This window comes from Larus michahellis, chromosome 13, assembly GCF_964199755.1.
Source record: "Larus michahellis chromosome 13, bLarMic1.1, whole genome shotgun sequence".
NCBI classification, from domain to species: Eukaryota; Metazoa; Chordata; class Aves; order Charadriiformes; family Laridae; genus Larus; species Larus michahellis.
In genome coordinates, this window is record NC_133908.1 from 2,672,116 (window position 1) to 2,687,113 (window position 14,998).

The 14,998-nt window shown below is 57.4% G+C and overlaps 1 protein-coding gene across 3 annotated transcripts in view; it reads left to right on the plus strand.

Annotated features, from left to right (window-relative positions):
• The window catches only part of NOS1 (nitric oxide synthase 1), a 60,346-nt gene extending 45,391 nt beyond the window's left edge, over nucleotides 1-14,955 (plus strand). For all 3 annotated transcript variants that reach the window (XM_074606054.1, XM_074606053.1, XM_074606055.1), the window contains 13 exons: nucleotides 2,182-2,298; nucleotides 2,535-2,709; nucleotides 3,128-3,266; nucleotides 4,058-4,136; nucleotides 4,661-4,854; nucleotides 5,496-5,665; nucleotides 5,917-6,127; nucleotides 6,894-6,981; nucleotides 7,319-7,440; nucleotides 8,010-8,158; nucleotides 9,399-9,593; nucleotides 10,529-10,647; nucleotides 11,636-14,955. In XM_074606054.1, the coding sequence (XP_074462155.1) occupies nucleotides 2,182-2,298; nucleotides 2,535-2,709; nucleotides 3,128-3,266; nucleotides 4,058-4,136; nucleotides 4,661-4,854; nucleotides 5,496-5,665; nucleotides 5,917-6,127; nucleotides 6,894-6,981; nucleotides 7,319-7,440; nucleotides 8,010-8,158; nucleotides 9,399-9,593; nucleotides 10,529-10,647; nucleotides 11,636-11,651 (1,774 nt within the window). In that variant the 3' untranslated portion in view covers nucleotides 11,652-14,955. The remainder of the gene's footprint in view (nucleotides 1-2,181; nucleotides 2,299-2,534; nucleotides 2,710-3,127; nucleotides 3,267-4,057; nucleotides 4,137-4,660; nucleotides 4,855-5,495; nucleotides 5,666-5,916; nucleotides 6,128-6,893; nucleotides 6,982-7,318; nucleotides 7,441-8,009; nucleotides 8,159-9,398; nucleotides 9,594-10,528; nucleotides 10,648-11,635) is intronic.
• Nucleotides 14,956-14,998: the final 43 nt, after the last annotated feature.

Here is a 14,998-nt window from a genome sequence, read left to right on the forward strand (position 1 = left end):
TGCGACGTTGGGTTGGGTGCCACCCGTGGCAAGCCAGGCAGGTTTTGAGGAGGACAAAAGCACCTGAGCTGGGTGCTGGCTGTCCCAGTCACCTGGAAATGTAATTTGAGGGGCTGGCAGGAGTTTCTAAGAGCCAGGACAGCCTGTGGCTTGGTTATCTGACAGCAAAAGTGGTCAGAGGGCTGGAAACAGTGACCTGCGGGGGCAGATCAAAAGGGTGAGAGCTGTTTTATCTGGAGAGGAGAGAGAAAGGCGGTGGGGTAGCAGACTTCACATACAGAAAAGGTGACTGCAGAGGCAGAGGGAAGAAATTGCTCCCCGTGGCCGCCCCCAGGGCAGGCCAAGGGGTCACAGCTTTGGATGGTAGGAAGAGATGCTGACGTTAAGCATGAAAAAAAGCTTTTGCAGTGAGAAAAGACAGCCCTGGAGGAGACCGTCCAGGGAAGAAATGCAGCATCAGCCTGGCGTCTGTAGGAAAGGGCTGGATAGAGCAGCTCCTGCCCGTGCACCCCATGGACTCCCAGCTCCATGTCCACCAGGGGATACTGAGGGTGGCCGAGACCCTGCAGGGTGGGGATCGGTGGCCTCTCTAAGACACAGTGTCTCGAGGAGCCTGCCAGGTGCTTGCGGCCGCAGCTCTCTGACCACAGCCCAGGGGTTTTGCTGTGGTTGTAAATTTCAGAGAATCATGGAACAGTTCGGGTTGGAAGAGACCTTAAAGATCATCTCATTCCAACCCCCCTGCCCTGGGCAGGGACACCTCCCACCAGACCACGTTGCTCCAAGCTCCGTCCAACCTGGCCTTGAACCCCTCCAGGGATGGGGCAGCCACAGCTTCTCTGGGCAACCTGGGCCAGGGGCTCACCCCCCTCACAGCAAAGAATTGCTTCCTCACATCTCATCTCAATCTCCCCTCTTCCAGTGTAAAACAATTAGCCTTCATCCCGTGGCTCCCCTCCCTGATCCAGAGTCCCTCCCCAGCTTTCCTGGAGCCCCTTTAGGGACTGGAAGGGGCTCCAAGGTCTCCCCAGAGCCTTCTCTTCTCCAGGCTGAACCCCCCCAGCTCTCTCAGCCTGTCCTCACAGCAGAGGGGCTCCAGCCCCCTGATCATCTTCATGACCCTCCTCTGGATCCATTTCAACAGGTCCAATTTGGTTCCTTCTGTCTTACAGCAAGGGTTTTCCAAGGGTTTTAAGAGGCATTCATAAGCCTTTCCTATGTAAGGTGTTCAAACGCAGCCCATCCTTCAACAGTCATCCCCTGCCACAGAGACCTACACATTTCAGGAAAAACCGCTGGTGCCCCGACCTTGGTCCCAGCACCCAGGTGTGGAATTTGGGCTTCATGCCCATCTAAACCAGTGGGCTGTGCTGCCCTACCTTCGCCATGTAACCTGGGGTGAGGACACGGCCCAGAGGCAGCGGAGAAAGAAGTGGGTCCGTCCAGCTGGAGGGAAGCAGAAGAGCATGAGAGGTCTGGGCAGAAAGGAGGAGGCTCTGGAGCAGAGGTGGAGCACAGGGATGTCTGACCCTGGCTGTTCTTTTGCTGAGGGGTCGTCTCCTCTGCGTGGCGTGCGGGTGCGGGAGGTCTGCTGTGACTCATCCACACACTACTGCTTCATTGCTCTGGCAGTATATTTAGAAACTCTTGTGTAGAGCAATTTTTGAAGATGGTTCAATTCAGAAATACTTCTGCTGGTGTCAGATTTTTTTCTCCGCTCCCCTTCCCCCTCCTCATCCTCTCTGCTCTGACTCCTTTGGTTTGTCGGGTTTTTTTTAACTTCCTGTGAATGAAAAAAACCTTTAGAATATCTGTTCAGATGTATACTCGACCTTGTGTGCAACCAGGGAAGGACAGGTAAAGCCAAAGGTCCTGCCAGCTCTGCACTGGGGACAGTGTGGCCAACACCTGGGTCAACCCCCTGGGAGGTGACTGGAGGACCTCAGGGAGCAAACCAGGTCCAGCTGGGGGGACACGATATATGGGCTTCTGTGGCTTACCCCTAGGAAGGAGCACGTTTCTCTGATCACAGGACCTGCTCATGAAATATTGAGCCCTGCGCTTGAGCCCGCTCTGGTTTGGTCTCCTCCACAGTCTGGTCCCCTCTGGGCACGCAGCCCTGTGGGAACCACAGGTGCATTTGCCACCACCATTAATCCTTGATGCTGTTGCTGTTCACAGGAGCTACAAGGTCCGTTTCAACAGCGTCTCCTCTTACTCGGATGCACGGAAGTCCTCAAGCGATGGTCCCGACTCCAGGGACAACTTTGAAAGCACGGGGCCCTTGGCCAACGTCAGGTAAATAGGCTGGGGAGGGAGGCAGCAGCTTCTTGCTGCAGAAGGGACAGAGCAAGAGCTGGTGGTGCACAGAGCCCCTTTCTCCTACCACCGCTCTTACCTAAAACATGGTGTATTTTTGCAACATGCAGATCCTTCCACGCTCCTTCATGCTGATGTTGGCTGTGGTGGTGCAGGGAGGGAGATGTTGGCATCCCTTCCAGCTCGGTAGCCACAGCTGTGCCACCTCTCCACAGGTTCTCCGTGTTTGGGCTGGGATCGCGTGCTTACCCCCATTTCTGCGCCTTTGCCCGGGCAGTGGACACCCTCCTGGAGGAGCTGGGCGGAGAGAGGATCCTCCGCATGGGAGAAGGGGATGAGCTCTGTGGCCAGGAGGAGTCCTTCAGGACCTGGGCCAAGAAGGTCTTCAAGGTAACCCGCCTCCCTTGTGCTCCAGGGAGGAGCAGGGGGGAGAAGGACACAGGGAAAGAGCAAAGCTCCTGGTTGGAGCTGGATCGAAACCCAGCCTCTCCTTCCCTACACCGGGACACCCGTCCATCACCCTGGCCCACAATAAAGAGGTTCTCCATGATTTGGTGGAGCTGATGCTCTGGTTGTTGCTGAGTGCCAGAAGGTGAGCACTACAGTGAATTCCTGCATTATCCCAGATGTCTGGGGGAGGAGGGCACCACAAGAAATGCCCATGGCCACTGGTATAGCCCTACACCATTGGGGTGTGTATGTCCTCCGTGTGTTGGCTGAGGTGGGGTGGGACAAGGAGGGTCGTGGGGTTCGGTGGGAAAGCCCAGGTGTAGCGGGGAGAAGCCTGAGAGCCTCGTGCGTGCTGCAGGCAGCGTGCGACGTGTTCTGCGTGGGGGACGACGTCAACATCGAGAAAGCAAACAACTCCCTCATCAGCAATGACCGGAGCTGGAAGAGGAGCAAGTTTCGCCTGACCTACGTGGCTGAAGCCCCGGAACTCACACAAGGTACAAAGACAGGATCACCCCAGAGAGCTCTAGGTGTGGGGCAGGCGGAGGAGAAGACATAGTGGGCTCAAGTGGGGGAAAAGGGGGCAAACCTCCTTACTTATTCGTGTTAAATTCCCAGCGTTTCAGTCTTGCCTTTCCCCTCCATCGCACGCCCAAGGAGCAGTTTGTGATGGTCTCAGGCCCCTCTGGCTGGTCCCTGTCTGTATCTGTAACGGAGATGTTGGGCTATGGTCTGATCTCCCTCCTCCTGACCCCATTTTTTGAAGCAGAGAGCTGGAAACCTGGGAGCTTTCCAAGCTCGCTTTGTCCAAATGCTGCTCCGCCGAGCGTTGCGGTGCAACGGCAGGTCCAGCCCACCGACACCTGGCCCCTCAGCACGGCTCCTGCAGCTGATGATCTGCCGCACTGGCTTTGCTCTTCCCAAATTCAGGCGCTTTGCTACCAGCCAGGTGGTACTGGCAGCGAGAGGTGCATGCCTGCACGGGAGGGCACGTCCCCGCGCCTCCCGCAGGTGGTTTCCGAGTCCTCCTCAGTCACTGACAAAAGGGACACGTGTCTGGTTCCCCCCCGCTGGGGTTTCTGACCCCTCCAGGCTCTATGAAGATCTGCAGGAGATGGGGGCAGGAGAGTGGTGGAGCCCACAGTCCCCTCGCTGCTGTTGGTGTCAGCCTGCTCCGCTCTGACGGGCTGAACCCGCAGCGATGGCCAACAGCCCTGCAAAAGCCAGAAGCCGCCTGCCTTGGCCGTGCTCTGCTGTGCGTTGCTTCACTGACTCTTCTCCTCCGCAGGACTCTACAGCATCCACAAAAAACGCGTCTATGCAGCCCGGCTTATCACACGCCAGAACCTGCAGAGCCCAAAGTCCAGGTAGGAGACGTAGCTGCCCTGCGGGACCTGCGGGAGCTGAAGGCACCCAGGCATCCGTGCGTGCGGTGCTGCACATGCCCCTTGGCCCCTGAATGTCCCATGGGTACCACCTTTGTGCAAGTCATCACCGAGGCTGGAAGCCACGTTAACCCAGGGAAGGGCGTTTCCTGCCTCCTTAGAGAGTGAAATCTCTGCCGCTCCATAAATTAACCTCCTGCCCGTAGGGATGAGGAGGTGGGTGGCTGCACTTGTGGAGCAGCAGGGTGCATGCATAGACAGGATAAAATTGCTGAAGCAAGAGGTTAAACCGATTTTCCCCTTTTCAAAAGTCCCTGAGGGGAGGCGGACACTGCAGTGTCCTTTCTAAGCTCCCTGCTCTTACTTTGCTGACGTGCTCAGCAGGGCTCCAGGGCTTGGACATGCCACCACGGCCCAGCTCAGCCAGCGGCTCTTGAGGCCGGAGCTCAGCGACTCCCCGAAGGACTCCCCCAAAGCACATCCTGCTTTTTCTCCTTTCCCTGTAGTCGCTTGACAATTTTCCTGCGCCTCCACACCAACGGACACCAGGAGCTGCAGTACCTGCCCGGGGACCACTTGGGCGTGTTTCCAGGGAACCATGAAGACTTGGTCAATGCCCTGATCGACAGGCTTGAGGATGCTCCTCCGGCCAACCAGCTGGTGAAGGTGGAGCTCCTGGAGGAGAGGAACACGGCTCTAGGTAACCAGGGTCACCTCTACATAGACGTGGCCTCTCTCCTCCTCACCTGTCCCTCGTAGTGGTTCTTGTAGCTCCTCGGGGAGGTAGGTGGCCCCCAGGAGAAATCATTTCCCACCTCACTGATGCATTTTCCTGGACTGGGAGCACCTCCTTCAGCTTTTTTCTGCCCAGAGCCATTGCTTATCTGCATTTGCGGTGTAGAGCAAGGGTTCAAAGGATGAGCAGGGCCCTGGGGAGAAGATATTTCCTTGTTCTTCAGAAAAATTAAAAGTGTTTATATTCACATAGAAAGAACAACATCTAGGACTGGAAAGAAGAGTTAAGGGACCTTGATGGACCATCCCAACACTGTACTTCATGGATAAGTCTGAGGCCCTACCGCTATGCACAGTGTTACAGGAGATGGAAAACAGTATTAACTCAGAGTGACCGATGCTGGAGGTGGTGGAATATCAAACTCATATTTGTGCTCATTGTACAGCATCTCACTTGTAGCGTGAGGATATCTCTTTGACTCTTCTTTCCAGCTCTTCATCATTCACTGTCTCAGAGCTGATAAGGGGGAATGAAAGCAAGGATTTGTCCACCTTGGCTGTCATGCTCAGCTGATCCTATGGTTGTGCTGAATTACCTCCTGGCAGGTGTCATCAGTAACTGGACAGACGAGAACCGTGTCCCACCATGCACCATCTTCCAGGCTTTTAAATACTATTTGGACATCACCACCCCTCCCACACCCTTGCTGCTGCAGCAGTTCGCTTTGTTGGCCACCAGTGACAAAGAGAAGAAACGCCTGCAGGTTCTTAGCAAGGTAAAGCCTCAGGCCCCAAGATCCACGTTCCTCAAAGCCCTGAGGACAGCCACAACCCCAGGGCATTTTTATGGCACGCTGTGGTTAGGCTGAGTCTCTGCTCATGGCAGCAGGGCTCCTCCTGCCTACCTTCACTGCCACCCACCCCAGCGTCACCACAGGCCTGGTGGGATATCGGTAAAGGCACCTGGCTTGGAAAAGATTGATGCTGCAACGCTCTCCTCCCTCCCTCCCTCTTTCCCTGGCTGCAGGGCTTGCAGGAGTACGAGGAATGGAAGTGGTCCAAGAACCCCACCATCGTGGAGGTGCTGGAGGAGTTCCCCTCAGTGCAGATGCCCTCCACGCTGCTGCTCACACAGCTCCCCCTCCTCCAACCACGCTACTACTCCATCAGTTCCTCCCCAGAGATGTACCCAGGCGAGGTCCACCTCACCGTGGCAGTGGTCTCCTACCGCACGAGAGGTACCGTGCTCACGCAGGGGTCAGAGGAGACAGGCTTGGTGTGGGGAGCAGAGGAAAAGCTTTGGCAGATGAGCAGCACCACAAGGTCTTTGGCAGAGAGATGTTATTTTAAAGCCTTACTACCTGCTGCAGTAACTAGTTTCCTTCAACCCATAACACTGCTGTCCCCAGGTTGTGAAGAATGGCCATCCATCAAAGGGCAGTGTATTGCAGAGATGGCAGATCTGGGTCAGGTACCAGCAACACACCAGCCATGGTGGCTCCAAGCTCCATGTGGGATCATTTGTTTGCCCAAACCAAAGTCCACATTGACACAACCAGCCAGATTTCTGTACCTGTGCAAACGCTGGTGTGTCCACGCAGCCCTGGTCATGGCATCAATGGACACAGCCCCACCATCCCTGCAGCAGGCAGGACACAGGGGGAGACGCTGGCCATTCATCTGGGGCTGCCATGGAGGCCTTGTGTCTGGTAGCACCACAGCATGGTGTTGCTTCTGCCAAAAAGGACCAAAGAGAAGTTGGGTGTTTCCTAAGTATTGTGGAGGTGCAGCTATCCCAGGGATGGGTCCTGGGTGAACCTGGATAGCTCCACAGAGGGATCCAAGCGCCAAACTTCTACCAAGTTCATGGAGAATGTATGCAGGCATACTAACCATTTCAGTGAGATGTTCGTGTGGGATGTGGCGGGGAGGGTTGCAGAAAGGAAGGCGACTGGAGTAATTTGTTGGTATGTCAAGTACAGACCTCCTTCCCTCCCCTCCTAGACGGAGAAGGACCAATCCACCACGGAGTCTGCTCCTCTTGGCTCAATCGGATACAGACCGATGAAGTAGTGCCCTGTTTTGTAAGAGGGTAAGTGGTCCACACAAGGCAAGGGGTGAAAAAGATGGGGTGACTCCCCCCACCCTTGCAGGACAAGCTCTTTGCCCTCGATTCCTCTTTGCAAAGCACTAAAGGTGCCAAGAAAACAGGGCTGGATTTGTGAGCAAACGGGTCCCTCTCAGGTGCAGTTCTGCGCTAAAATGTCACTTTGTGGGATTTCACCTCATTTTTTCCCCCTTCCCTCTCTGGGCGGTGTCCCAGCTTGCTGTGGGCAGAGGTGAGGGAGGGAGCATCCTGCTAGACTGCTAACTGCTAGACACCAGTTAGACCCATCCTTGGGTCTAACTGGTGTCTCCGGTGTGTGCAGTGCGCCCGGGTTCCACCTGCCGCAGGATCCCCAGGTGCCCTGCATCCTCATCGGTCCCGGCACCGGCATCGCCCCTTTCCGGAGTTTCTGGCAGCAGCGGCTTTTTGAAATCCAGCACAAAGGTGGGTCAATGCTCGTTCCTCCTGCTTCTCATCTCAAACGGAGCTCGGGAGCGCTGGGCTGGTGGGGATGGGGGTCCAGCCTCCTGCCTGGGCTGCCCCAGCAGAGCCAAAGGGCTTCTCGACGCAGCAGCTGTCCCAAGTGCAGGCGCAGAGGTCAGCCCAAACCCCCAAAACAAACTCCATGAATATCCTCCTGGAAAACTTTGCGAGTTATTTATGGCAGTACTGTAGTGCTGGCGTTGGGTTTTAAAGGTCATTTAATGTAGATTCATGTAAAATATACATTTTTTCACTGATCAGTTTGACCATTTAGGAAGAAAAAAAGTTTAATTTCTCCTCAAAACCTGGCAGAAGCGCCCCTGCCGTGTGACCCCAGGCCATGCACTGGCTCAGGCAGTTGGTTTTCCCTCTCCTTGCTGGTTTTCCCTCCCTCCCAGTTTGGCCAGGGAAGGCTCCTGGCAGTCTTGTACAGGGCGCTGGGGCTGCTGGCAGATCTGGAGGGAGATGGCTTGCAAAAAGTGGGTGTTGGGGGGTCCCCGGACTAACTGCTTTCCCCATCTCCCCCCCAGGTCTGAAGCCTTGTCCTATGGTCCTGGTATTTGGCTGCCGGCAGTCCAGGATCGACCACATTTACAAAGAGGAGACGCTCTTTGCCAAAACCCAAGGTGTCTTCAGAGAGCTGTACACAGCCTACTCCCGGGAACCGGACAAACCAAAGGTGCGTGGCGGGCACAGCTCCGGTCCTGGTGTGCAGCCCTGGGTGGCCATGGCCAGCCGGCACGGTGTGGAGATGCCGGTTCCTTGGCACAGCCATGGCGGTTCATGTCCTGGGAGGCTCTGGTTGCGTAAGTGTGCGCAGGATCGTGCCATTCCCCGTGCAACCCCGTTCCCAGGGCACATCCCCATCCCTGCGCCAGCCTGAATGTGTGCCCACGTTGCTCACGCTGGGCCCTGGAGGGCTGCAGCCATCCTCACCAGGTAGGAGCAGATGAGGAGGGGAAAGGCACAGCCTCCCAAGCAGGCGGGAAAGGAGGGATGTCACCGCAAACAGAATCATAGAACAGTTTGTGTTGGAAGGGACCTTAAAGCCCACCCAGTGCCACCCCCTGCCCTGGGCAGGGACACCTCCCACCAGCCCAGGTTGCTCCAAGCCCCGTCCAACCTGGCCTTGAACCCCTCCAGGGATGGGGCAGCCACAGCTTCTCTGGGCAACCTGGGCCAGGGGCTCACCCCCCTCACAGCCAAGAATTGCTTCCTCACATCTCATCTCAATCTCCCCTCTCCCAGTGTAAAACCATTCCCTGTGACCCTGTGGCTCCCCTCCCTGCTCCAGAGTCCCTCCCCAGCTTTCCTGGAGCCCCTTTAGGGACTGGAAGGGGCTGGAAGGTCTCCCCGGAGCCTTCTCTTCTCCAGGCTGAACCCCCCCAGCTCTCTCAGCCTGTCCTCCCAGCAGAGGGGCTCCAGCCCTCCCAGCAGCTCCGGGGCCTCCTCTGGCCCCGCTCCAACAGCTCCGTGTCCTTCTGCTGTTGGTGCCCCAGCGCTGGAGGCAGCACTGCAGGGGGGTCTCCCAGAGCGGAGCAGAGGGGCAGAATCCCCCCCTCGCCCTGCTGCCCACGCTGCTGGGGATGCAGCCCGGGCTGCGGGGGGTTTCTGGGCTGCCAGCGCTCGTTGCCGGCTCATTTGGTCTAAATCTCCACCGCCACCCGAGCAGGCCTGGCAATGAGATAGATGGCGAAGGCGTGAAAATGCAAGAGCAAAATGATGCTTTGCTGCTTTCCCCATCTCTGTTCCATCGTCGCGGGTGCTGCAAGGCGCAGGCATGCTCCCTCAAAGCGGGGGTCACGTCGCACTGCTGCCCCCACGGCAGCGGCTGCACACAAAGCTGGCCAGAGCACGCAGGTGGATGGGCTGAGAAGCCGCAGTTAACCTCAGCTTCCACCTCCTCCTCCTCCCTCTAGAAATACGTGCAGGACGTGTTACAGGAGCAGCTGGCCCACACGGTGTTCAAAGCGCTGAAGGAGCAGGGAGGCCACATCTACGTCTGCGGGGATGTCACCATGGCCGGGGACGTCCTCAAGACCGTTCAGCGCATCGTGAGGCAGCAGGGCCAGCTGTCGGTGGAGGAGGCAGGCGCTTTCATCAGCAAGCTGCGGGTGAGTGGCGTCCGCGCCACCAGACACCGGGCGAGCTCCTGCCACCGGCACCGCACCTGGTGCCTCCTCCTGCAGGAGGGGCAGCACCCAGGAGACGGGTGCCGGGGGGGGTAAACGCAGTCCCCCCCCCTCCCCGCTACACTGCCTGCACCCGGGCAAGGTCGGGAGCGTGATCTTCCGCGGCGTTGGGTGCGCAGTGGATGTGACCTCGCTTTGCAGGGGCTCTGCTCCAGGCTGCAGCCAGTGCCGGGCTCCTGCGATGAGCCTGGTGCTGTGCTGAGCACTGACACAAGCTCTTTTGGCAGCATCTGGTGGCCCAGACAGGGCTTTTTCACCTGGTTAAGTCCCCGCTGTCCCTCCGTCATCACAGCAAGCTAACAGCGTCCCCCTCCGCTGCCTGGGGGGCTGGGGGATGCTGCCCCTGGGCAAACACACGTTGCTGCAGATGTTGCAGCTGAAGCAGAATTGAGCTGGGTTTGGGGCACAAGCCTGAGGACGGATGCTCGAACAGCTCTGCTTCTGCCCAGGAGGACAACTCGGCCCCATTCCTGCGGGACTACCCCTCCCGAACCATCTCCCCACACACCGAGGGAGCCCAGAGCCACATTTTTAGCTGGTTTCCAAGCGAACGCTCTCATGCGCGGTCTGTCCTTGGGCTACTTGTGCCCCTGATGGCTGGGCGAGTCCCTGGGTTGCCAGCAGTTGAGGAGCTCGAATGCACCGAGCAGCCCCACGGTGTGACCTTGGGGAGGTCATTTCTCCTCCCTGCTCCTTCCTGCCCCTCTGTCCTGCCTGTCCCACCAGCTCTTGTGACAGGCCCCAGAAGACTTGCTGCGTATTTGGTACCTACAGGAGCTTTCTGGTGCCGCAGCAACCCCGACCGTTTGTAAAATACTCCTTTTTCCCCGCTGCCCCTCTCCCGTCCTCTGTTCCAGGATGACAGCCGGTACCACGAGGATATTTTTGGAGTCACCCTGCGTACGTACGAAGTGACTAACCGCCTTAGATCCGAGTCCATTGCATTCATTGAGGAGAGCAAAAAAGATACGGATGAGTGAGTTGAGATGTGTATTTTAACCCCTGCAATCGTCTCCCAAGGGCGTGGGCTGCGGGATGGGGACGGGAGTTTTAACTTCTGCGCACGTGCGGTCCTTCTTATAGCAGAGGGCGGAGAAAAAGACATTGGATTTTTGCACTGGAAGCAGAGGCTCTGAAATAGCTGTCACCTCGCTAGGACAAATCCCCCCCAGCCTTCCCGGGTTATCGCACCCACCATACCAAGGTGCTCGGAGCTGACGGTCCCATCCAAACGGCAATGGGAAGCAAAAGCCCTGCCCGCCGCCCGCCTCTGCTCCCCCAGCGGATGCCGGGCTGGAAGGTTTGGAGGATCCGTGGCGAGGGGTGGCTGTGTCCCCAGCTCCAGAGCCGGCGGTGGGGGGGACCTGGCTGGCTCCAGGTGGCTGGTACCCAGTGGTGGGAGAGGTCTCCAGGCCGCTGCGTGCCCGTTTAGGAAAGATCTGGAGACTTTTCTTTCCGCTGTTGTAAAAGCAACTATAAGAAGTAAAAAAACCTTGACATTTGCTGTGTTTGTTTCTGCTCCACCATGTCCTGCCATTTGCTCAGCTCTGCCTCGGTGGGATTTTCCCTGCCTGAGCAGGAGGATTATTTAGGATAAAGGATGAGCGGCTGCATGGATCTTGCTCCTCGTCCTGGCTCTCGGCAGCCGGGGGTGCGACCCCTTCCCTGCGCTCCTGGCTGTGCCGTGTAGGGCCCCGCTGACCCGCAGGGGGTTTCCCAACATCCCTGAGGTTTGGTAGGAGGTTTTCTCCAACGCGGGACATACTCTGGGGTCTGCACTGTATACAGAGCGCCTCAGTTTCCCATCTCTAGGTAGGGATCAGGGGTTTATACCTGCCCAACTCACCCCGCTGCAAAGGGCTCTGTAAATTCCCATCTACAACACCGTCCCTCGGGAAGTCCGTAGTCCCAGACGCTCCTCACGGCTCCGTCTAAGGCCAGCCTTTCTCCCCTTTCCCTTGCAGGGTTTTCTGCTCCTAACCGGACCCTTCGCCCCAAGGGGATGCCAAACCAGTCCCAGCACCTGCTGCCCCCTCCAGCCGGAGGGCACTGGGTTTTGTATTTCATGGACACGGTGGCTCCTTTTCCGCGGGGAACTGCCCATGGAAAGCGCTCTGTCTCTCGTCCTGTTGTTGTGTCCTGATGATGATGATGATGATGATGATTTTCATTTCCTTTTCTTCCTCTTTCTCTTGCGCTCTCTCTTGTCCTGTGGAGGTTTCTTTTCACCCCCTTTCCCTCCCCTGGGTTTCCCCACTGAAGTACGATGGCTTTATAACCCGCAGTGGCTCTTAACAGAACTTCACGTTTCTCCTTCTTCTCATGAGGGCATTCTGCAGCTGCATGAAACCACCACCTTTGTGATCATCCGCGGTTTTGGTGTTTCGGGGGAGAGCAGAGGTGGCAGGGGCTGGGCGATAGCTAGGTGTTGCCGCTTGACCAGGCCTGGGGGTTGTTCCCCCCAGGCTCCCCCTTTCTCCAGCTCGGGGCTTGGCTGAATCCTTGCGTTTTCGTGGCTTTCCTTTGGACTTGTACAGACCTGGGCACATGCCTGAGGCTGGGGGCAGATGATGTGCGATGCCCTCGTGCCTGTGAACTTTGTTCATCCCCCGCCCCGCCCCAAGCAGCGTGGGTCCAAATGTGTCTGTTTTGATCCAAAGGGTGGGATGTCTCTGATTCGTGTGTCATGATTTCTCCTAAACGGATGCTGTGCTATGTTTGCCTCCTTCTCTGCTCCCTGTTCCCCGTGACCCTCTCCTTTTGCTCAATCCCCACTTTGCCGGCATGAAAGTCCTCCCACGGGGGAGCCGAGCACTGAACGCACAGGCTGATGTGTATTCTAGGGAAAAACTCCTGGCAATGACTGCTGCTTGGCCAGGCTGTCCTCCTGAAGGCTTTACAGGAGGTATGTGATCTGCAGCCACGATGCTGGTGGGAGACATTCCGGGCCCGGCTGCATCCCAGCGCTTTGCATGCTGTGAACGCGTGAACCCTCTCCCGGGTGAGGCTGGAAAGCCACGAGGATGGGAGAGAAGCGGCTCCAACCCCGGCTGCAAGAGGCACCTCCTGGTAAAAAAGCCCATTTGGAAGGCATCGCTTGGAGGGTTACGGTGTCCTTGGTGAGGATCTGCTGACCGAGGACTCTTGAAAGCCCAGGAAGCGTCAGCTCCACCTCAGCGCGGTCCTATGAGCCGTTCTGGGACAGCAGACCCCAGCCACTTCCACACCTTCGGGAGCAGAAAGGGCCAGCACGGAGCGACCTGCCTGCCAAAAGGAATACATGTGGCATCTCGGTGGCAAGCCAGTCCCCTCCGTAGGCTCTGCGCCACCTGCCAGCGGCACGAGCTGTCTCTGCCGGGACATCTCATGTGAGAAGGGAGGTGAGATCGGCTGCAAAGATGCGGCGTGATGCTGGGCTCTGACAGGCTCGCACCTCAGCCCTGCTGCAAAAATCCGGCCCCAAAAGCAATCTGTTGACAGGATCACAGAAAGGTGGCAGTCCCTTTAACAGAGAAAAGCTGTCTGCAAGGTAAAGCGTGCGTCACCTTGCGCGTCCTTCCTCCCTCTCCTCCCTTCCTCACCCCGAAGAAGGTTTGTCCTCCCTCACTGCCAGGAGGAGGACAGCAGGGCATGGCTGCAGCTCTTGCTGGAAGCAGGGATAGGGGGTTGACGTTTTGAGCTGGGGGATGCTGACCCTTCCCTCCCGCCCCGCTCTGCCGCGCTGTGCACCGATGCTCGTGTGGAGCGAAGCACCTGCGCCGGCGACGGCAGAGGGTTTGTCCAGCAGGTGCAATGGTGAGCTTCGCTTTCAGAGGGCTAAGATTGTCTGCCCTAAGCTAAAGTTGGAACAAAAAAAGAGCTGCAGGAGGTTTGCTGCTCTCCCAGTCCGTGGTACAAGCCGTGCTGGCTCCCCTGCCCCCAGGCTGTGCCGTTATCCCCACCCTCAGCCAGGACCTCCTGCCCTTTCCTGCTGCTTGGCTGGCCACGTCTCCGTGTGCTGTGACCGTCTTCCGCAACTTCGACTCCTTGAATTCTTGAAGCAGCCCCAGCCCAAAATCCAGGAGCACGAGGCCTCCCAGGTGGTGGGAGAATTTGAGATCCAGTTTTGCTGGTCCCAGCAGAGCATCCAGCGTGGCGTACAATGCGAATGAATGCTGCCACGGTGTGGCCAGAGCCGAGCTCGCTGGGCTGGCGGGGCGGCCGCAGCAGGGTTTGGAGCCAGGTGGAAGGCCAGGTTTGCGTCACCGCCTGGGGACTTTTGTGACCTGGTGGTGAAAGAGGACGGGCCAGGGAAAAGGGCAGCCCCTGGTCCACCTCTGCGGGTTGTGCCCTAGTCCCCGGGGCAGGCAGTGGGATGGGGGAGCTGAGTCCCTTTGCTGCGGATGTGTGAATTTGGGCAGAGGTCCTGTCCTTGGAGCCAGCTCCCTGGCCCTAGAGCCGGCAACATCCAGCAAGCCTGGTCCTACCCACCCCGCAGTGCTGTGGCTGCAGAAACAGAGCTGAAAAACGAATTCAAACTCATCCCTCCTTTGGGGGAAATTTTATTCTGTCTCTAGACTCAGTGCTCTGGTCCTCCTTTAAGTAGAAGGGGCAATACAACCTGAAGAGGAGGTAGTGCCCAAAGAAATGCCCTTGTCTTCGTCCTCTTTCCAGCTCATCCTGCGTTGCTGGCAATTAGTTTTCTCCTGTCCTGCCTTCTGCCTGTATCGCTGTAACATCTCCCATCTGGAAATCATGTTGCTGCTGCAGCCTGTGTCTGAGATGGATTGCCTTTGCTTCTCCCGCACCCCAAAGCTTCCCACCTCTGTCTCCCCGTTCCACCTGAGCCACCAGTGAAAGCAGTGGAGAAAGGAACAAGGTGTGTGCCTTGCCTTTGGTGGGATCTCCAGGGGGTGTCTGTGCAGGGCAGGCAGCCAAAGCTGCCTCAAGTTCAACAGGCATGAGGGTAGGTGAGTCCTTCAGAGCCCTTTGGAAGAGAAATGCTGGTCTAAGGCCAGCCTGTCTGGCCCTGGAGAAGAAAAACCCTCCCTGCCGTGAAGGTCCATGAAGTGAATATGTCCCCAGAGCTCCGGCTGCCTCTCTGCTCCCTCTGCCTGGACCGTTCGCTCCTCGCAAGCCGCACCACTGGGAATTCTGATTCATTGGGTTTTTGTTGAGTCAGCCTCAGACGTCTTAACTTCTCCTTCATCCCCCTTACCTGCAGGGGCTTCGCACTCCCCTCGAGCTTAATTTTCTTCCACAGCTAAGGGGGAAATAAACTTGCGGATCTGCTTTATCATTCCACAAATGCGGCTCTTCCACCAGTTGTCTAGACTCTGCTCATCTCG